The 23,052-nt window shown below is 41.4% G+C and overlaps 2 protein-coding genes across 8 annotated transcripts in view; one reads left to right on the forward strand and one right to left on the reverse strand.

Moving 5' to 3' along the window:
• Abcc9 (ATP binding cassette subfamily C member 9) overlaps positions 1-23,052 on the forward strand; it is a 122,974-nt gene that overhangs the window by 85,739 nt on the left and 14,183 nt on the right. For all 7 annotated transcript variants that reach the window (XM_075982386.1, XM_075982385.1, XM_075982388.1 and 4 more), the window contains 6 exons: positions 159-316; positions 4,471-4,563; positions 13,037-13,139; positions 19,747-19,851; positions 20,979-21,099; positions 22,461-22,591. In XM_075982386.1, the coding sequence (XP_075838501.1) occupies positions 159-316; positions 4,471-4,563; positions 13,037-13,139; positions 19,747-19,851; positions 20,979-21,099; positions 22,461-22,591 (711 nt within the window). The remainder of the gene's footprint in view (positions 1-158; positions 317-4,470; positions 4,564-13,036; positions 13,140-19,746; positions 19,852-20,978; positions 21,100-22,460; positions 22,592-23,052) is intronic.
• Slco1b3 (solute carrier organic anion transporter family member 1B3) overlaps positions 1-23,052 on the reverse strand; it is a 1,042,880-nt gene that overhangs the window by 76,101 nt on the left and 943,727 nt on the right. The window lies entirely within an intron of this gene.

The raw sequence follows: 23,052 nt of genomic DNA on the forward strand, positions 1-23,052 counted from the left end.
CTATGGAGGCATGCCGGATTATTTACAGTGAACATTCCTAGAGGCTGCTTTGGAAGCCCGTATTACTTAACATTAATATAAAAGTGAGTGTTTTTTATTACACTGTCATGGATATTGTGCATGCGCTGAAAAGGTTGTCCTTTAAATATCCTCCACAGCACATCCCTCCAACCTTGGAATCGCTGACCCGCTCCACCCTGCTCTGCTTGTCGGCTATCGGGATGATCTCCTATGCCACGCCTGTGTTCCTTGTCGCCCTGGTGCCCCTTGGTGTCGCCTTTTATTTCATCCAGAAATACTTCCGAGTTGCTTCTAAGTAAGTAAGACTCTTCTCTCCTTTGCAAAAGCCTGCATATTCAATTCGTTAAGACGTCTGTTTTGTCTATTTCTTTGTTTTTTCAAACTAAGGTGGGGAATTTTGAAAAGCAACTGGCTTTGCATAAACCTTATGTCTCAGTGTGAGATCTAATGTCATTCTTCCTGCAACTGACACATTCCTTCGTCAGTTGACACATACTAACATGTTGTTCGGTTTGCCAATGATTTGTCTACTGAGTTGAGAGTCAAAGATGTGCCATTTCTTTCATTCCTTGCTTCTTTTTCTGAATGTAACATTGGCAGGAAACTCACAAAATCTAACACAGTCCTGAGGAGTGAGCAAGTTAGAGCCAGAATATTTCAAAGCAGGAAAAAAAAAAAAGGTCAAAATCACCAAATTCTTCAAACACATGGTTTGAAATAGTAGCAGACAGATGAAGAGATAAGTCATCCTTGACTATGCAGTTGGATAATCTTGAGTATCTGAGAGGTACACCATCACTTTAAGAGACTGGAGAATTTGAGCTCACAGAATTTCCCTTGTACCTGCCAACCCAGTCAAATAAACAAAGGGACAACATTAGTCTAGGATTTTCTATTAATATAAGACTTATTGTTTCCCTGAGAAATCGAAAAAATAATTATCAATACAGTGTCCACCATTGTAAATTTGAACGTTTGTGTTTAGTGCTTTCCTGAAGAATACGATGAGGTTTATTATTTTAAGGACTCTGTTCAGCAATCAGTAAACACTGCTGTGTTACCAATAGCTGTGTTGAGCCATGTGGTGGATGATAAGGAATCTGTTCTTAACAAAACCCATCTCTTCTTAAGATAAAGCCAGAGAGACACTAATTTTATTAAAAAGTATACAATAAAGTATATAAGATAAAGCCATATATAAAGTAACACATGGATTAAACTAGAATAAAATGCAAACATATTTTCTAGAACCCTAAACATACTTCATATTACAAGAGTACAAAGAAGATGAAGTTATACAGGGGGGAGAGAGAAGAAAAGAGGAGGCCTCTAGTGAGGTCCTCCAGACATACAGAGATTCATATCATTTCAGAGTATTTCTCCTCTCCCCCAGGGCTGTGAGTTAAGACTCCTTCACGTACTGGACATGCGTGTTATATTTGAGTGGTTTTTCTTCCTCAGCATCCTTCATTCCTTCCTCCCTCTCATCCTCCCTCCCTCATTCTTTCCTTCCTTCCCTGTTTCCTCCCTTCCTTCTCTTCTTCCTTCCTTTCCTTTCTCCCTTCCTTTTGCCTGTAGCAAAATCAGACCAAAATGAAGAAGGCAGCAGTCAGATTTACACTTCCATTTCCTCTGATGTTTATGCTGACATGCTGTGCTGCAGGGCCAAGAGATTCTGACTCAGGTTGATGACCACTGGTTGATTTGCACAGAGTCAGTGCCTCTCAGCACATATACCAAGCATTTGTATCTTACTGCAACCAGAAGTGCAGAGTGTTAGGCAAAGATCTCTAACCCACTCCAAATGTGAACATGGAGCTTTGCTCCTGGAACATAATCTGAATCATCTGTTGACATGAGTAGTGACTATAATAGAGGTATGGTCTTTTAAAATGTTATATATATATATATATATATATATATATGTGTGTGTGTGTGTGTGTGTGTGTATACACATATATATACATATATATGTATATATATGTAATATATAAAATGTTTTAAATTTTAATACTAGTGAAAGAGGGGAAGGACACATAATAGATTTCTTTTTTAAAAAAAGAGCCAACTGTAAGATAACAGTTATTTTTTTAAGGAATTAGAGTTGATAGCAGATTCAGTAGCCAAAGTTTACCCATTCTCATCTGAAAGTTGGGGAGACAGCCCAATGGCCAACGAAGTAAAATCTTACAGGCTCAAGAATCCTGCCCATGACTCACCCAGGGTAAAAGCTCATGCAGCTCAACAGACTATATATATCAAAGGGAACTGAAGTAGACAAGCTCACAGCAGGCAATAACTGGACCTTTTGAGTGTCTGAAGTCACAGGTCTAATGGGTGTTTAGCTGTCTGCTTCCTTCCTACAAGAACACAGATCCAGCTGTGTTTTCACCTTCTGGGTTTCACACTTGACACCGCTGTAAACAAAGACAGCTCCTTCCTGATGCTCTCTTCAGCCCTGACCTCACTGTAGTGGCTTTGGCCATCTGTTGCGGGTGTCAGCTGCGCCAATAGCCACCTGTTTATGCTTAAGAAAAGGGAAGTCCTCACATTCCTACACTGTCCTCACCACCTTTCCTCTGTGCTCTCCCCACATCTGCCATTCGTGATGTGTGCCAAGTCCTTCTCAGAAACTCTAAGATAAAACACTGTGTTTGTTTGTGGGATTACACAGTCAATCAAGAATGGCCTCTGTGGCTGATGCTGTGGGACAGCATTTATCAGTTTACTTGATGTTCACAGGTGAAGGGAAGGGCAGCTCCTCTCGTTCACCCAACCCCCGTGACCTCAAGAAAGGCAGAAAGGGGAAGAAAAAAGGCAAATGCTTTCTAACGATTGGTTTAACTCAGTCTTATTTTCTAGAAATGTAAGCTTATATGGCTTAAAGAAAAGTTGCTTGTTGTAAGAGGCTGCTTGTTTGTTTCCCAGCTGCCTGGCAGCTCAGACCTGAAATAACCACATAGAAACTGTATTACTTAAATCACTGCTTGACCTATTAGCTCTATCTTCTTATTGGCTAACTCTTACATATTAATTTAACCCATCTCCATTAATCTGTGTATCTCCACAAGGCTGTGGCTTACTGGATAAAGTTCTTGTGTCTGTCTCCAGTGGCGCAATCGGTTAGCGCGCGGTACTAATCAAAATATTCTTAAAAGAATTTACAAATACACATCTGTGTGAAGAGGGTTATTTTGAGCTGATTGAGGTATTTCTATTTTTAAGTATGTTATAGAGGCTTGTGTATAAGTCTTTATAGTCAAGGGCATTAGATCCTTGGGGGAACAGTGAAAATTTCTTGGAGGTAGGAATTCAACTCATCTGATCTATTCCTATCTGTCTGTCTGTCTGCCTATCTATCTATCTATCTATCTATCTATCTATCTATCTATCTATCTATCTATCATCTATCTATCCTCTCTTTCTCTATCATCCACAAATCTCTCTCTCTCTCTCTCTCTCTCTCTCTCTCTCTCTCTTTCCTTCAACACTGGTAAGTAGCAGCTATTTTTAAGTCTGATATGCTGGGAGTGGCCAAGTGACTTTTGGTACAACTAATGCATCACAATAGCTCATGAAGCCCCTCTAGCGACCAGCTTCCCACTGTCACTCTCTACCCTCGTCTTTTAAATTGACTAGCATCTTAACTAACTCAGAACTTTAAAACTTTCTTCCACAAACTGTTCTAACTGTACTCCCACTCTCAGTTACTTTCTCATTCTTTTTATCATTCACGAGGACCGTTCTTATCAGTTGACTTCTGTTTAGTGACTTTTTCATTTGGTTAAGAATCCTCTACAGTCCAGTGTCACACTTATAGGCTATATCCTTGTGCTAGATATGGTTTCATATGCATTTGGGAGGTGGGGTGGAGACAGGGGGATCCAGGGTACAAGGTCATCACAAGTGATGTTGTGAGTTCAAGGCTAGCTTGGGTTATATTACATACCTTCTCAATAAACCAACTTTCCTCTCCAAACAATAACAATAAGAAGACCATACCCCCCCACAGAATTATTTTTCACTAATTCATCCATTCTAAATCAAGGTTGATCCATTATTGCATTTGCATTTATATTTTGTCATGATAACTCTTTTACTGAAGCACTCAATTAACAAAACCTTCAACAGCTTACACTCAAGATGAAGGAAAGAATGGACGTGATAGGACTACTGGTCCACACTTCATCTAAAGCATCTACAAAACTCCAAGTCTTATGTCACAGCTAAAACACACTGGCTGTGGGGTACATAATGAGCAAATAGGTCATGTTCGCATGGGAAACATTTCGACCAAGCTTTTAAGCATGGCAACTTAGAGCAAACAGATAGGGGGTGGAATATAGGTGAGCAGTGACAAGAACAAGCACTAGGGTCTGAGGACTAGCAAGTTCAATGATGGCCTCTGATCCTGGAGACAGGTGACACATGCCATTGCCTTTGTCCTAGGGATCTCCAGGAACTTGATGACAGCACCCAGCTCCCCCTACTTTGCCACTTCTCAGAAACAGCTGAAGGACTCACCACTATCCGGGCCTTCAGGTGAGTAACACATCTTCAAATTGCCCACAAGGGGGAAATCCATCGACAAATGTCAATCAACAGATAATAGCTAACTGCCACCCCTTCTGGGGGTGCACTTGTTTCTCCCAGTGAACTACACCATGGCAATGGACATTGCTTGGAGTTTCTCGTGTGACAATTTAAGAGTAAAGAAAGAATTGACAGAGTGGAAAGAATTGGTTGTGTGGTCTAGACAAGGTTTTCTAATTCCAAAGCCTCCACATCCTCATCTGAAAAATGGGGGATCAGTCTTGCTTATTACAACCATTGGAATGATTGGCATATGCATGTAAGTCAGTCTTGCTTCTTGTTTTCAACACGAATCTTTATCAATTTTGATGGTATCCATAACTTTTCTCCTCCTGTTGAAGCAAGAACAAAACCCCTTCCCCAATGTAGCACATCTCCTAGCTTCCATTGTGAGGTCAACACATCCTTAAAATAAACCAGCTGATTTAATTCAGAGACTTTTCTATTATCCAATGTCTTTCTCCTGCTGTTGTTCCTTTTGCTAAGAAAAGCCTCTCTGCCAGCACAAAGGAATCCAATCAGAGCAGATTGAACCAAATTAAATGTCCGAGTTTAATAGACAGCACACTCCCAGGTAACCGGGAGCGTGGCAGGGGGAAGACAGAGAGACCACACACCCAAATCCAAAATGACCTGTTCCTTTTCTCAGAACAAGCCTAAATACCCAGTGGGAGTGGTCCTGACCCCCCTCTGGGAGGAGTCAGTGCCTGGCAGGCTGGGAGTTGGAGTCTAAGTGCTTGGAAGGCTGGTGCTTAAAGTCCAAGCACGTGGCAGGTTGAAATTTGGAGTTCAAGTGCTTGGCAGGCTGGGGTGACACTTCCAAACCAATATACCTTTCTCATTAGCGTTAAGAAAATTCAAAGTTAATGAAGCATTATGTAATCTATTTCTGGGAGTATTTTCCATCCCCTTCTGTTTGTTTAACATATCCTTTATAGTTTGATTTGATCTTTCTATAACTGCTTGACCTATAGGATTGTATGGTATACCTGTAATATGTTTTATATTATATTAAGCAAAAAATGTTTCATTTTCATAGAGACATATGCTGGACCATTATCTGTCTTTATTTGTGCATGTATACCCGTGATGGCCATAACTTCTAATAAATGTGGGATTACTAAATCAGCCTTTTCTGACCTCAGAGCAGTTGCCCATTGAAAACCTGAATAATTGTCAATGGTGTGATGTACATATTTTAATTTTCCAAATTCTGCAAAGTAGAACATATCCACCTGCCAGATTTATTTTTTTGAATACCCTTTAGGTTAGTCTCTGAAGGTAATCATGTTTAGTTAAAGAAAGAGCAAGTAGGATATCTCTTTATAATCTCCTTAGCTTGTTGCCATGTAATAGAAAACTCTTTCTTTAAACCTTTGCTATTGGCATGATGTTTCTTACAGAATTCTGAGGCCTTCAACACACTTCCAATAAGTAATTAATCAATTTCTACATTAACTTGTGCTAGAGGACCTGGCAGACCCATATGAGATAAGATGTCCTATTCTACCACAATAAAAACATTTGGCATTTTGATGTCTCTTCATTCCTTTGGAAATTGCTTCTCCTACCCAAGATTCAGTATTATAATCAAATGTCTCAATGTTCATTGTATAAAGGATCCATTTATCCATTGGTGCTGATCTAACCTTTAAAGGCCCAAGTATTTTTTTTTTGAATTCTAAGTTGGCATTTTCAAAAGCCAGAGATTCAATAAGTACTCGTCTAGCATCTGGGTCTGTTACTTCTATTTGTACAGCCTTAGTTAATCTTTATAAAAAGTTACTAAAGGGTTCTCCCTGGCCCTATTTAACCCTAGTATATGATTCAATTTGTTTTCCAAGTTCTTGAACCCTGTACCAAGCATTTAAGGTTGTTTTGTGGCATAAGGACAAGATTCGTTCATCATAAAGAGCTGAGTCTGTGGGTCAACATAAGTGCCCTCACCAAGAATTTGATTTTGAGAAAGTCCCAAGTTTTTTTTGCTTTCACCTGTTGTTCTAAAATTTTACCATCTTCTCTGAAATAACATTTAAACATCAGTTGAGGCCCTTCATGCAGAACTGTTTGCTGACACTAACTGAATCCAGTTGTGTGCTGTTGCTTTAATGCTAGAAACCCATGTCTTTACCATCTCCCTAACAAATGCAAAATGAAAGCCATAAGTTACTATTGCTTACTTAATTCTTTTAGATCATTCATTCCTATAGGTATCCATCTACCTTCTTTGGATCCTTTTGGGCCTTTAGAATTTTATGTTTTGTCAGAGTAGATTGCAGGGTAAAAAGCTAAAACCCTGGGTAAGTCATATCTGACAGCTACTGGTGATGTTAAATCTTGTCCTTGTACCATTTTTCCCCTGCACATCAGCTCCAATAATTTCCTTAATCATTTCAAATAGTTTTTCTATTATCTTTGGAAAGCCTGACTCTCCTAGCCTGTATATATTTCTGGTGATTTCATTGAAGCACCTAGCCTCTGGTCCTCATTCTGCACATGTGATTCCAAGGCCTGAAATTTTTCCTTTAAAGATAACACCTCATCCTTGGACATTATTTGGATAGCATGTAGATGCATTCCTGGAGAGAAACTCTATCTGCTAACCTATTATAACTTTTGATTGTCAAATTCAACAGTATGAATTTGGTCAGAAAACTTCTCAGTATCCTTTGACATGGATTTAATTTTTTCAGGTAACTTTTGATTTTCGATGGTATTAATCCTGTCAGCTAGCTGTTCATTATTAGTCTGTAAAGACTGTATCATTTCTAGAATTTCCTCATTCTTTACTCTGTTATCAAACCATTTTCTTAAGGATATAATATGAAGAAAAAACTGAGTCCCAATATCCAATAAATGGATGTATCACAATAACCATATAAGTCTTGCAGAATACAATCCATAGTATTAACAAAAAAAGTTGCTACAACTTTCAATGGTAATGTTATCTGCCATTATATGACTTTCAAGTTTATTGATTTATTAATTACCTGTCATAAGGTCTGGTAAATTGTTTTAGGTGTAATAATCTTTATTGTCCAGCCGGTGTCATGGTTGCAGAGTCGCGACTAGTGGCATAACCTGGTGCCATGAACAGTCCTGAGCTGCTTTGATTTTTTCACCTTGGTTCTGGTTAAATACTAAGAAATATTCTTTGCTTGACAAATTAAAAGCAATTAAATCAATTCTGTACAGAGAGCAAGAAGCCCAGAACTCAAGAATGGGGAGTACAAACCAGAAGCTGTGCAAATTGCCGTGTGGCAGAGAACGTGTCAGGGAATGCGGTAGTGGCAGGGGGGTGTGCAAAAGCTTGGAAAATTTCCAAGTAACCACAAGCAGTTAGCTTCTGTGGTGGAGGTTTTACAAAAATCCGCTTAGGTAAATGCAAGCCAGGCTGGTGGGGGTGGAAGACTTTCTGGACTGTGGGCAGGTTAGGTCTTTAAGCCAGTCTACTTGGTAGGTGTGGAGTTCAGATCCACGTGGGGTGCCAGATGAAGATGGATGCTTAAAAGAAATTCCACGCTAGCTCAGAATGGAGTCTAATAGAGTGTTATTTATTTAGGGGTAGACCCACAGATTACAGTCCTCTGCATGAACAGGGAACAGGAACTGAATCACGCTGCCAGAAGAGCAGCTGGACATGTGCCTCAGCATATATAGTATAAGAGGCCACTCCCAAGAGGATGGGTAACTTAAAGGCTACTGGCTGTAGGAATTTCTACAACAATTCTAAGCTTCCTGAGTTCAAGGTCAGCCTGAAATCTGTGAGACCATATTTCAAAAATACAATAAAGCAAACAACAAAGAAAACAACCCATGTTTCTTGATGTTTATGAACAGTAAGAACCTAAGCTTCCATGAAGCTGGCTCCATTTTCCTGAGGTTAGATCATAAAAGTGGTGTTACTGTGCATTTCCTTTGCTCTGGAAAGTTTATGTTTTAAAGCGCTATATCTTTTCTCAACCCTATTACAAATATGCACCGACTTCAATCATAGATTTCTCCAGCCTCAGAAGTTTATGTTAAGAAGGTAGAAATGGGTTATAGGGCAGAACGTGAAGGTGCAACTTTCCACAGCGTGATGTATGATAGGATTGCTACCTGAATCTATATGAGTTTAATTTACCCCACCCATATTTCACATCCTGGCATGCTTTCTCAACAAAGGTGGTAATACCTCTTCCTGGAAATTTCAATGTTATTTATTGGTATTGAATATATAGATACTGACATCAAATTTATAGTCTAATAGTACTCAGTAGAGACCATTAACAAATATAGCATTAATGATTACTATTGACATCAAGTAAGTCTTTTCTAATTAGTTTGTATGGAAATATTTATTTTAATAGTTAATACACACCAAGTACTATTCTAGATGTAGATTAGTAAAGACTGAATATATGTGGCCATTTATTTTCACCCCAATTACAGGTTGGGTTCTTTACTTTAGCCAACATGTGACCTTATTTTATTTCCTTAATGAGTATTTATATGAGTATATTTTCATTATCTGTTTTATTAAAAACATTTGCATGTTAATTATTCAATCTCTTCTGACTAGAAAATGAGTTCTGGGAAAGCAGGATTTTGTTTTCATAGTGAGTTTACAGTGATTTGGGAAATGTCTATACAGTCAACTAGTGGGCTAGTGTAGGCTCCATCCTTCGGAGTCACCACGCAAGAGAGAGGGTTTAAAGACAAAGATAACAGTATAGTGACATCTATGGAGTCACTACACAGACAACTGTTTCAAAGGGTTGGGTAGGCACCTTGTATTTAAACAAGATGGAAGCACCTATAGGACAATGGGCCTTTGAATGAAGAACAGTTGAGCTGGAAGGAAAGTGGACAGTGCATTCAGAGGAAAAGCCATGAAGATTTCTATTTCATGTAAAAATCAAAGCGAGTATTAAATGAACACAGTGATGGAGGTCATCACCATGAAGTTTGAACACAAGGGGGATGATGCTAACAGATATTGAATGAGTGCCTCTGTATGGAACTTGGACTTTATTCTTTCTGTGTTGTGGAGTTGTTGAAGAATCTCAACAGGAAACTGATCTAATCAAAGTTGTATTAATTAGAATAACTGACTCATAAAGGATTAATCAGGATGGCTGAGGCTAGAGGTAGGAAGATGCTAGGAGGCTGTTGAAACAATAGTATTATAAGATGCATCATTGTGATGGACTGGTCCTCATTTTCAAAGACTTTAGACATGAAATAAGGCCAAATACCACTTCTTAGAGAATATCTCATCTTCCTACCAAGGGAGAGCAGTTCAGACCAGTTGAGAACCTAAACCACATAAAGAGATAAAAGCTCAGGACAGTGGGAAGTGTTTAATTACCTGAGAATTTCACAAAAATAAAGAACCGATCAGAAAGGTTCTGTGCAGCTTGAAAAATAATGGTTTTTGACTGCAATCAGACAAGTGAGCTTGTTGAAAATTTGAATGGACAACAGTGATAAAAACAGAAAAGAATACAAAGAAATAAAGGTGGTCTCTGGATAAGAAACTCCAGTGCTAATGATGACCTTAACAAGAACAGACTGAAGTCAGAATGTGGGGGGCTGGAGGATTAACTACAAGTGCACATGATTGCCCATATCCGCTTCTCTCCATGTCTACTCAGCGTTCCCTGGGCCATCTCTCTCTCAGAGTCATCTTTACTGATTGGATCCTGTGTTCTCTCTGCTCTCAGGACTCAGGGTGCACTCACACGAAGCCGTGAACCTCTAGTCATTTACAAGGAAAGTATTGCAGCTAAATTAGACTAAGTTGTCAGTGACCTTTGCCATGGCTTTATTATTATTTTTCTGTCTGACAGAATAAAGGTCTAAGAATGTTCAGAAGATGGGCTGGATGCGAATGAAAAGATACAGGCTGAGTGTGTCAAAGTTTCCATTAGGAAAACATCAGGTTTCTTGCCAAATAGAAACAGAGAAAGAATGCTCACGGCATTTCACCCCTCCTTCTCCCTGCTGCTTCAGGCTGTTGCCAGTTCCCTACAAACGTGTGGAGTGCTGGAGATGAAACTCCACAACCACAGCAGGAAGAAGGTCCCAGAGTGAGCATGCTGACAGAACCAAGGTTTAGGTTTTCATTTAGAATACGACTCCCAAGCTTTGAGCCTCCTGGATGTGTTTGTCCAGTGGGGAGAGAAACCTGCCCCGTCCAGGAAGGCACTGGATTTCCTCACTTCTGTGTTGTCTCTTGTCATTCGGGTACTTACAATGCCTTGTTCACCCGAGGAGCCCAATGTCATCCCCTAAAACCACACTGGGTATCTTCCCTGTGCTCTGCAAAGCCTGGCTTAGGCCTTCCCTTTCCCCACCCCCTACCTAGGGTACCCTATTCAGATCTTGCAATGTACATTTCCCCTTTATGTTCTTAGGGCTGTTAAAGGAAGGTTCCCAGCTGCACCAGCCTCACTACTTAGTACAGTTTCTCCCATCCTGAGAAAGACATTAGGTGTCTCCGGAATCTAGCACAGTGTGGAGAACAACCACTGACTAAATGCACTGAGTAAATAGATGGAAATATAGCCGACATCTCCCTAGCAAGCACTTCCACCTGACATGCCCCTGGCATGCACAGAAGTGTGACCCTTACAAAAAATTCTTCACAGTTTGTCGCCCCTGTTGCTGTAACCCTACAACCTCCTACGCCCTTCACGGATTAGTAATTCACTATAGTCACCTGTCAAGGTCATCTGGAAGGCAGATGTGCTCCTTGAACGGCTTAGTCCCAAGCCATAGTGCTGCTGTTCTTCAGCACAGGTCCCCCTGGACGTGGCATTTAGTTCAAGGCTACATAACTCAAAGTGAAGTAATGGTTTGGCTCTCACTCCCAAATTATCTGATCACTGTAGAGCAGACATTGCTGTCTGACCAAATTATCTATCTGGCTTGGCATTCTGGAATGATCAGCTTGATTGGAGAGATACCAAGTATCTGCTTTATATTGGCCTGAATGGACTCTGATGGTGGGCCAAAAACTACCCCACCCAGGACTTCTCTGTTCTTGGGATACAAGTGATGAGTTATTTAAGTTTTGCAATTTTACTGGAAGATTTTACAGGAGTGGGGGCCTCTTAGGAAACGAGACTTACTAGTGGGTCAGAAATTCCTTACAAAAATGACCTCTGGATGGGTTATGTTAAGGCAGCCATGGCCAAAGAGAGGGAAGAAGCAAACTCAACTGGGCGTGTAACCAACGCTCAAACCGGTTGTTTTCCAGCCCTCTCTTGTTTCCATTATTCGAGGAAAATAATTTCAAAATATGGATACTTTTGCTATTTAGAAAAGATGCTCTTCAGCATGTATGTCTGTGAAATCAAACCGCTGAGGTTCAAGTACATAAGGTTCTTCTTGGTTTCTTAAAAAATTTACACTTCATGTATTCTTGATGCATGGTAGTGCATAAGATTGGGATGTAGGGTGAAACATGCTTATACACAATATATGCTTCCGTGAAGGCTGTTTCTAGTTCTGCTCATAAAACAGACTATACAGAACTTTATTTGATTACGTTGAACAGCAAGGATGAGCTTAGTTTTTCATGGATCAATCTCTCTATTACCATTAGAGTGAGAACCCTGCCCAGCCCTGGGTGATGGCAGACTTTCTTTCATGTCACTTGGGGTACCTACAATGCCTTGTTTACCTGAGAAGCTCAGCTTCATCCCTAAAGATACTTGTCTGCAGACTTGACAATTTATAAGCTTAAGGAGTGGGTCCTGCTTTCTTGTGCTCCTGCCTCCTTCAACAAATCCTGCCACCATCGTGCACCACCACAACCGACTGAGAGGATGAGCCTGAGTTTCTAAATTGTCATATCTGCGGTCAAAACCATGCCTTAGGATTTGTAATCCCCAATGCCATTGGCTAAAGGGATCGAAATCCCACAACAAGGGACCTTGCAGATGACCAGCTCAGCACAGGGTCTGCTGACAATGGCCCTATGAGCACGAAGGAATATGTTTACCTGCCATAGATGCCCAGCTTTCTGTCTTCACCAGTTCTCACCCAGCCCAACTCAATAGCATTTGGAAAATTAAATAAATGCTTCACGTGAAAGTAGGAGATACTGTGATTTCTGTAGCCCGTGTGACATAGGTCAGGTCTTGTTTACATGGCCCCTCCAATCTTGCAGAATTGTGAAGTACCCTTTCGTAAAGGTTTGCCATGGCAACAGCTTCTATTCCTAGTTGGGGCATGAAAAGAGAACAAACACTTGCCGTCTTGGGCTCCATCCAGAATGCAGCAGGGTGGCTCTGGAGCTCACTCACCACTCGTCCGTCCCGTCCACGCGCCACTCTGTTGAGCAAACTGCGTGGTAGTTAAGCATGTCCGGCTTTTTCACTGCTTCTCCTGCTAGGTGGCTAACATCATTGTGGTTTTTTGTTTTTTGCAGGCATGAAACCAGATTCAAGCAACGCATGCTAGAGCTGACAGACACAAACAACATTGCCTACTTATTTCTCTCAGCTGCCAACAGATGGCTGGAGGTCAGGACGGTATGTTCATTGTGTTCCAGACACTTGGTTGAATTAGCTTTCCTCTGAGAGTCAGTACCAGCCTCTATTGTCTGGACTTTTCGGTTTGTTTATGTTCCAAATGAAATTTAACTTATCACAATGTTTTCGTCAGTCACAACAAAAGTAGTCCCCAAGGCAAAAATCATTCTGTGTTCTTTATAGTCTCTGAACTACCCCGGTTAATGGGATGGTAAATATTTATATAATGTCAGTTTTTAAAAGAGAGAATTTGTAAAGTGACCACATACACTCATGTCCTTCGCTGAACCAGATACCCTGTAAGGAATGGTGGCTTTGTTTTAAGCCAGTAGAGGGTTATGTTAGTACAAAACATCAATGACTAAGTCATCTATTGCTGTCTTCCGTCCTATGTGTCACGGAGAAACAAACACAGACTTTGGCAGTCTATAGACATCATATACTAGATTAATTTCTTTCACTCCCAGATTCCCCTGCATTTATAAAATAAGAATAAGAATGTACTTCATGGACATGTTACTAAATAACACTGAAAATGGCATAATTTCCCTAGTGTGCTGCTCTGCCTTGACTTGTTATGTGATAAGATGTCCTGTCAAAAGACAGCTTAGGGGAGAAAGGGGCTTTTTCCAGCTTATGATTCCAGATCACTGCCCTTCATTTTGGGAAACTGAGGAAGAAACTCCAAATATCTAGTCATATGGTAAGAGTAAAAATAAACACATGCATATGTGCTTGCTCGCTTGCTGATGTGTGGCTTAATTTCTCCACTATTTCACATTCCAGGACACCTGCACAGGGATTGGTGCTCCCCAAAGTGGCATAGACCCATGCACCTCAGTTAACTTGCCTTGTCTGTTTCCCCAAGCACGCTCACACGGCTACCCAGTATAGTCAATACCTCACAGAGACTCTGTTTCCCAGTGATCCCAAGTTGTATCAAACTGACAATTGAAGCTAAGCACCTTCTGTGTTGATTTGTTTCCCCAACAAGATGCAGATTCTTTTTAAAACCCAACCACCAGAGTGGGCAGCTGATAACAAATTTTATGAGGTCAAAACGAAGGTGCCCAAGTTCAAGACTGATCTTACAGTGGATTGCTGTGGATTGAGACAGAGTCTTAGACACCCTGTGTTTTTCACCTACTGTGATTTCTCATTGGTTGACAAAGACTCTACCTCTGTGTAAGTGACTGGAGAGAACTCACTGAGCAATAGAACACAATCGTGTTATACAAAACTTTGAAAGAAGCATTAGTTATGGAAAAGAACTAATAAACCATCTTTCATGTGACTGTGAGGGTTGGAAAAATTAGGACAGAGTGGCTTAGGAATTACAGACAACTGAAATTTAAGTAAACTGTTGCACAAAACCTATAATAAAGCCCAAACATAATTACTGGGCCATCTAGAACAGCATTATTTATACTAAGCTTCTATTTGTTTTCTTTTTTAAAAAACCCTGTTTTACTCTAAGGGGAAGTATCATATCTGAATAGGAGAACTAGCAAACATGCAGAGTGAGTGGATTTTCAGAAGCATAAGGAGATAATGACAACAGCTGCCCATGAGTCTGGTTTTCCTTAGCGTGGAGATTAGGCATGACATTAGGGGTAAGTCCATTTGCCTTGGACTTGAGACGTCTGACTATGACTTCTGCCCTTCACACTTCCCCGTGACAGGTTCACAGACAAGTGTAAGACAAGAATATTCATGCAAACCATATGTACAGTTCTTAGAGCCAAAATAAGACATTAGACCCGAGACTGCCAAGAAAGAGGGCAGGGCAAGATAGAAAAGACAACAGCCAAGCCCAAAATGGCTCTATCTGACCCATGATTTTAACCCCCACATGAAAGAGCAATCAAACCTACCTGAGTATAAAGGAACTCAGTTTACCTGAAGGCTAAAGTGATAACATTTTACAAAGGAGAGGATGCTTCTCCTCTCAATCCCATAATTTCCTGACTCCTTGGTTAGACATTTTATAGAGTATATTTGCTAATTTACCTCCTCTTTGCATTTTGTGTATCAAACAGCTTGAGAGTCTCTAGGCCACTTTCTCAGTAGAATTCTACCTCAAACACTAATGCAGGGCTGGAGAGATGGCTCAGATGTTGAGAGCACTGGCTGCTATTCCGGTAGACATTGGTTCGATTCCCAGCACCTACAAATCTGCCCACAAGTGCCCACAACTCCAGTTCTAGGGAGTCTGATGCCCTCGTTTGGTCTTCAGGTACCAGTCATGCACATGGTACGAGGAAAAACACACAGATGAAACACCCTTACATATAAAATAAAATAATTGAAAACTATATTCTGTAGTTCAAGAGCATATGCCACACAGGGGAATTGCTGAATAATTCAAGCAAACGAATTCTGCTAGGTGAAAATGGATTTCTCCTACTTGGCTTCATTACTGCTGGGCATCTATGGTTGGATCCTCAACACTGTATCCACAACCTCAGCCTCACATAACTGTTTTTTCTGTCAGGAAAATGACCACTGAAATCACAATCTCAGAGATGAGAGTATACATTGTCCTCAGCCCCACAGCTAGACACACTTAGTTTCATAAATCCTCCAAGGGTGGGAAAAAAGTAAGGAACACCTTTATTTGGCTCAAAAATTCTGCATCGAGCTTATCTGCACTGTTCACACAGCCCTTCCTGCTCCTCTTATTACCCGGTATCCAGGAAGTCAACACGAATATCTGCTCCCCGTGAATATTCTCAAGGTCCTCAGAACAGACATAGCTAACACTGTGGGAAAGGGGTCACTGCTCTGGGTGTTAATTACTCAGGCAGCTTTTCCCGAAGCCTCCAGGAGGACTACAAACCTTCATGTAGAAAGAAGAACGCTTGATTTCAGCACTTCCCATGGCTCTCCCCCTTACATTTCCGCTTCTTACTTATTTCTTCATTTGAGATCCCCTCCCACTATCCATTGCTGCTGGTGGAAAATCCCAGCGCGAAGGAGGGAAAACAGAGCAGAGACTGAACTGGGAAAGGTCCATGGGCTGCAACCAGCTTTAAAATTCGGTCTAGTAAATTCCTGGTTCTTTTCTTTTTTGCTTTCTCCATTCATGCTGAATGGGAGTTAAGAAAACCTGACACTGAAAAGATGGATCAATAGATAAAGGATCAATAGATAAAGTGCCACGGCACACATCTAAAGGGCAGAGTTTGGACGCTAGGACCACGGGGGTGGGAATTCTCTGTCATCTCAGCACTAGAGAGGCAGAGAAGGCATTTCCAGGCAAGCTAGTTATACTAGATGAGCTAGCAAGCTCTGGAGGACTCTGCCTCAGCAAATGCACTTGCGTACACACACACACACACACACACACACACACAGATACACACATAGATACATATATGCAAACACAAACACACATCATATACCCTGCATAGACACATGAAAAGAAAAGAAGAAACAAAAAGAGTTAAGACCATCCAAGTTATTATCTTTCCTTGGTTCTATGGTTTCTGTGTGGAGGATTCCATCTTGCCTACCACATTCCCTTCCTATTTGCTTAGGTTGGGAGAAGCATAAGAAAGGCTTTAGCACATCCACAGGGGCTGAGTCTAAGGGATAAAGTCACTTGACTGGCAAACTAATAGCTAGACTGTGGCCACCCTGCTTGCTTTGGCAGTGGAAGGCACTGTTTTCCTATCAGTGTTGAGTGGAGTGGCCAGGGTTCTGTGTGTGTCCCCAGGGCCTGGCCTTCGAACACAGCCTATGTCCTCCGCTCATCCCTCCATATTAAACAATTCCAGTTCTCTGGCATTCATGCTTCCCTTTGCAGAAGTTGTGTAAGTCTATCTACAGCTGTGGTTCCAAGGCTTTGGCATGCTGTGTGGTGGACGGCTAAAAGAAAATTCTCACCAGGAAGCCAAAACAAACAAACAACGCCAAAGTCAGTAGGCACGCTGTGCGAAAGTGCAAATAGTTGGTCAGTCTAGCTTCAGTCTGTTTGGTGGAAGAGCTGAGCTTTCTCCTGCCAGTTCCCGTGGAGACAGGCCTGCAATCACACTGCAATTTGAGTCCCTCCTATCAGTTCCCGGTTCCCAAATGCTGGAGAGAGACAAGGTCTAAGGACTGCTTGGAGGAGAGCAGAACCTGCAGTTTCCAGCTGCTACTGATTGCTTACAAGTCTGTGTTGTACAAATTCTAATTGGTCTTATTAAATATAAACCTTGGGCAAGCTTTATTTGTTATAGCACAAACAAAGCATCACCACAAGTCTATTTTTTACAGAGAATTACAGTTTTCATTATAAGCCTAATTATAGGTCGACATCATGGTCTCCCTGAAATCGGGCCAGAAGCTTCTCTCTGGGCAATGGGAATCAAGGGCTTCTATTCCAGGAACATTGGCTTTACACGATCACGAGAGATTACAATTCCAGGGTGGCTGCGGAGCCAAGTCCATTGGTAAAAACTTGCCTTGGAAACACAAGGACCTGAGTTCAGCTCCGCACTCCACGCAGAACCCATGCAAGAAGACTGGCATGGTGGTATACACTTATCTCAGCACTGAAGAGGTGGAAACAGGCAGATCCCAAGGCTCCCTGGTCAGGCAGTGTAGCTACATGGTGAGCTCCAAAACGAGTATTAAAACAGTGGACAGCACCTGAGGAAGAGTCCCTGAGCCTGAGCTCAGGCTTCCATGTGCACACACACACACACACACACACACACAATTTGACACTACACAGATGATTTGGTGTAGTTGGGCTCCTGCTTGAGAATGAGTAATCCACGAGTTCCATGTGTTTATTTTAATTATTTTTAAAACATAAAAAAATTATATGTGTGCATGTGAGTGTGTGTGTACATGTGAATGAAGTGTTTACAGAGACAAGGAAAGGACCTATGATCCCTGGAGCTAGAGTTGTAAGTAGTTGTGAGTCACCATGTAGGAGCTAAACATTGAGCTTGGGTGCTCTACAAGAACAACAAGTGCTCTTAGCCACTGAGCATCTCTCCGCCTCATTGTGAGTCTTTTTAGAAAAGATGCCGTGTAATCTGTCCAATAACCACATCATGTTGAAACTATGCATTTTATATAGCACACTTAAGGGGGAAAGCCTATCACTGTAAGCATTTTCAAGGTACTTGGGGCTTGTTGGCATTTACACATCTTAAAAGGGGTCAGACGTGATGGGCTCTGCACTCTGGCAGTTATCACTTCAAGCAAAGCTGGGAGGGGAGAACTGACCGACCGACTGGGATGGGGTTACTGTTAGTAATGGCTATGTCAGAAGCAGCAATCGAAGAGGAATTTGCTACTCAGTAATATTCATTGCCTCGAGAGGTCTGCTCTGTATGGGTGCTTGTTATGTTTTTTATGTCTTATGTCATGGTTTGACCTCTGGTATTCTATGATGTACACAGGTTTTTAAAGCTTGCTTCAAACATTCGAAAATTATTCATAACTAAAAACAATCTCAATTCCCAGGGGTGGGGAAGCCTAACTATGACTTCATTTCTTTTAATGTTTTGGTGACTTAGGCATAGTTTCTAGTTTTCACAGAAATTTAGAGTCAAAGACATCTAAATTAGTTACTTGAGTTCACTAGCTCCTAACTGGCAAAGCTAGCATTTGACCAGACTCTGATGTCAAGGCTGGACTCATGGTCAGCTCTGCAACAGAGGGGTGTTTATAACTGTTTAGATACAGGTACCAGTGTGCACAGGGATCAGCTGGAGATACTCCCTTCTTTGATTTTAGCACAGTAAAGATTTTATTATTATTATTGAAGTCTTATCATCCAGTGATTTGATGTTGTATAGAGGGATTGAGCTCTCTCTAGCCACAGAAGGAATTCCCCGATTGCCTGTGACTTATGATAAGAAAGACACCAACGTCTGAAAGTCTCCCTGTGTCTAGGACAAGTGAGACATGGGATAAATAAGGCAGAAAAATCCCCCAGGAAGTTGGGAAATGGCATTATAAGGGGTGTGAGGAGATGGGCAGATGCGATTAGTTGAATCTAAGGCTGACCTTCGTGAATTTATTTTTTGTAAGTTTCTCAAAAGGACTTATCGTTGAGTCATAGAAAAGTCTGAAGCTTTAAGACATGTAACTTATGAGCAAACCCAGCCCTTATTATCATCTCTCTACATGATCTGCAAATCTCATGTCCCAGACACAGACACAGTTGGCGAAACGTTCAGCTCCAGATCCCAATATGCACCAGACACTCCTTTGTGCAAGGGCTTCATTCTGACACACAGGAGTCTATGGTAACCTTTACACAAGCGTATGTGAAATCTGAGCTAGGAAATAGCTGTTTGTCTGTCAGGAAAGCATGCGTATGAAAGATGGGGGACTAAATATGATCCTGCTTGTGACAACAACCACAGTTCTCTACAGGTAACCCATCTCTCCCCTGAGAGATACAATTCCACTCTCCGGTCTGACCTCCATGTTGCAAGTCTTTCTTACCCCACCTCCGCCGAGTCGTTCATCTGAAGCTTGAGTAGACACTCACGTGTGGTGTGCTTTGCACTGACTGGTCACTCTCTCTCAGATGGTTGACATCCTTACTTTAACAACTGTGGGATCATGAGATCTTGTCCCTTGTTTCTCCCCTTTGCAGGACTACCTGGGAGCCTGCATTGTCCTCACGGCCTCCATTGCATCCATAAGTAGTGGGTCTTCCAACTCTGGACTGGTGGGCTTGGGCCTTCTGTACGCCCTCACGGTAGGTACTGACAAAATATCTTTCTTTCCATGAGATGCTGGAGGGACTGTCCACAGTAATTATCAACTCTCGTTCATGGACACTAGTAAAATTTTGAATTTATAACATGACATTTACAGACAATAGAAGTTATGAACCCAAAGCTAACATTTTAGGACAGCTTAGATTGATATCTCTCCTTTTTATTTTAAAGTTTTATTTAATTTTTAATTATGTGTACTGTGCCTGTGTGCACACAGAGATGCAGGTGCTCACGGAGGCCAGAAGAGGATGTCGGAGCCCCTAGAGCTGGAGCTCCAAGCAGCTGAGAACCAACCAGTATGAGTTCTGTGGTTCAAACTCCCCTCTTCAAAAGCATTATATACTTTTAATTGCTGAGCCCTTCTCCCACTGTGCCCTTTCTCTTTGGAGGTGTCTTTATATGTTCATGTGTGTGAGCAGGTTATTTATAAGTGTGCTCACGTGTGCCTGTGGAGATCAGATGTTGATGTCGAGTGCCTTCCTCCATCCCTACTTTTTTGAGAAAGCTCCCCGAACCTGGAGCTTGCTGATTTGGCTAGACTTGATGGTCAACAAGCCCCAGGAATTCTCCTGCCTCTGCCTCCCCAGTGCTGAAGTTACAGACTCACACCACTATACCCAGCTTCTTATGTGGGTGCTGAGGAGCCAAACCCATGCCTTAAAGCTTGTATGGAAAGCTCTCTGCAGACTGAAGCATCTCCCAGTCCCTTAGATTCCTTTCTGGCATCAATACTGGTTTCTAAAAACTTCTCAAATCCCACAGGCATCCTGTTCTTGGAGGTGTTTGAGATCCCTGTCTTGTTTTGTTTGCATCACAATTGGGGCACTAAAAAGGGCATGAATATAAATGAGACATGCACAGGAATGGAATCAGTTCTCCACTAGGTAGGGGAATCAGAGGGCGGTTGATGAAAAAGAGACAAGGGAGGCCTTCGAAAAATACACACCTCTACAGATGTCTCATGATACCCTCCCTGTGTCTGCTGGCCTGCAGTACTTAGGAACTGAATTGTCCGATGGACACTGTATGGGTCATTCTGGCCAGATGTTCAGTGATCGTGAGAATTACTTACTTTAAATGTGACCACTTTTGTCACCTGATACAGATAACCAATTATTTGAATTGGGTTGTGAGGAACTTGGCTGACCTGGAGGTCCAGATGGGTGCAGTGAAGAAAGTGAACAGTTTCTTGACTATGGAGTCTGAGAACTACGAAGGCACCATGGGTACTGTGCACATGACGGCTCTGGGAACCTTGTGTTGGCTTTGCTTTGTCGTTACCAAGAGACTCCCTTCTCTTCTGGGTTTACATTCCTCCCTTTCTTTCCTTCCTACTTTTGTTTTCTTATTTATTTACTTATGTATCCTTGGAGTTTGGGGTTGTGAGACATGTTATAGCTATGTAGCCCAGGCTAGCCTTAAGCTCAAGATTCTCCTGACTTGGTCTGCTGAGAGCTGACACATGTAAGCACACACTACACCACCTCTCATATTGATATTGCTTGATTCACCAGCTGAGAAGAAGCAAAATTTAGTCTTAGATACAAGTAGACTCTAAGTAGACATTATTCAATACTATTTAGAAATAATTGCAAATGTATTGGGGCCTTATTACATTGTATTCTCTTTCTTATAGCTTTAACTTATACATCAAGAAACTTGAAAGTACTAAACAAGATTCTTAATTCTATTAAAATAACTGCCCAGAAAGTTGATAATAGACACAGTATGGTCTTTATTAGATGCAAATCTCAATCAAAATGCATTTTTTTTGCCTAAGCCATTCAGTGGCTTTCTAGCTGGTAAAGCACATGGTCCCGGTTATAGCTGAGGTCACTAAGTGACTCTCGCCACCTGCCCCGTCCATTTTTTACCACCCACCTACTTCCACCCCAGACACAATTTTGGATGTCCCAGAATGCTTTGCTCTTGCCTCCCCGTGTCGCTGTCCCCTTAGAACTGCAGATGCTAACTTCTTATCTGCCTCCCCGGGATACAGAAAGCCATGTCTTTTATCTTTATTTAAATAACTCACACTCTCCCATTAGAATCTTCGGGTGTTTGAGGATCCACTTACATGGACATCAATTGACAAATGAACTCTCTTTACTTAGCCTGAATAGCATTTAATGCTGGGAAGCTGAGGAAATGGGATGATGTTAACACCTACCCCCTTCTACAAATTAAAATTGTACTGCACAAGAAAGACAGGAAAGTGGGAGGGGAGCTAGATAGAAAAGTGCAGGGGGTCACCAGCAATGGAAGGCAGCCAAGCAAAAGTTATAGTGAGGAATGATCGCAACACATTGTGCATCTATGCAGAAGTTTCAAAAACTAACCTTTAAAGAAAGAAAATAACTCAAAAATCTTAAAATTCTCAATCACCATTGTTTACACTGAATGCAATTTAAATTTAAAAACTAAGCCACCATAGTTTGTTTCAGTATTACAAGGAATCTAGGGAAAATAGTGTGTGTGTGTGTATGCATTGTAAACGTTATTATTCCTGGAAATCATACACATATTTAAGTGTGTATGTCTTTCTTCCTCTGTCTCTCAACTACCTTTGTCTATTCTACTATTCCAGATCCCTCCCAAGTCCCAGAGCATTGGCCTCAGGAAGGCGAGATCAGGATTCATGATCTATGTGTCAGATATGAAAATAACCTGAAGCCTGTTCTGAAACACGTCAAGGCTTACATCAAACCTGGGCAGAAGGTATGGGATTTACCACCGTCTGGTTATCTGCATTAATCTCTGGTGGAGCTTCTAGCACCCCGTGAGCATCCACCAGAGTGTCCAGACCCAGACTCACGTTCCACATATGCGTCACGAAAGTGGAAGGGAGAAAGGGGATCCAAGCAGGACACCGAATGCTCCCTACATTACTCTGCCCTTCATTAACCCCTCATCAAAATCAGAATGGTCAACACCAGGCACACTGTTGAAAATTTCTGATTTCTGGCTTGGAGCTATACTAGGCATCGCCTCCATGACCTTTGCCTCCATTCTAGATCTGCTCTGAAATGACTTCTTTTAATTCCTATCTTTAATATAATACGTGTGGGGAATTCTTATAAATCCATTCATTATAAACCATGCTTATAAACCTGTCTTTGCTCAGCTAGAATTGGGCACTTGTGTAAAGGTCCAACTATAAATTGGTTTGAAATGAAGCC

This window comes from Microtus pennsylvanicus, chromosome 8 (genome assembly GCF_037038515.1).
Source record: "Microtus pennsylvanicus isolate mMicPen1 chromosome 8, mMicPen1.hap1, whole genome shotgun sequence".
Lineage (NCBI taxonomy): Eukaryota > Metazoa > Chordata > Mammalia > Rodentia > Cricetidae > Microtus > Microtus pennsylvanicus.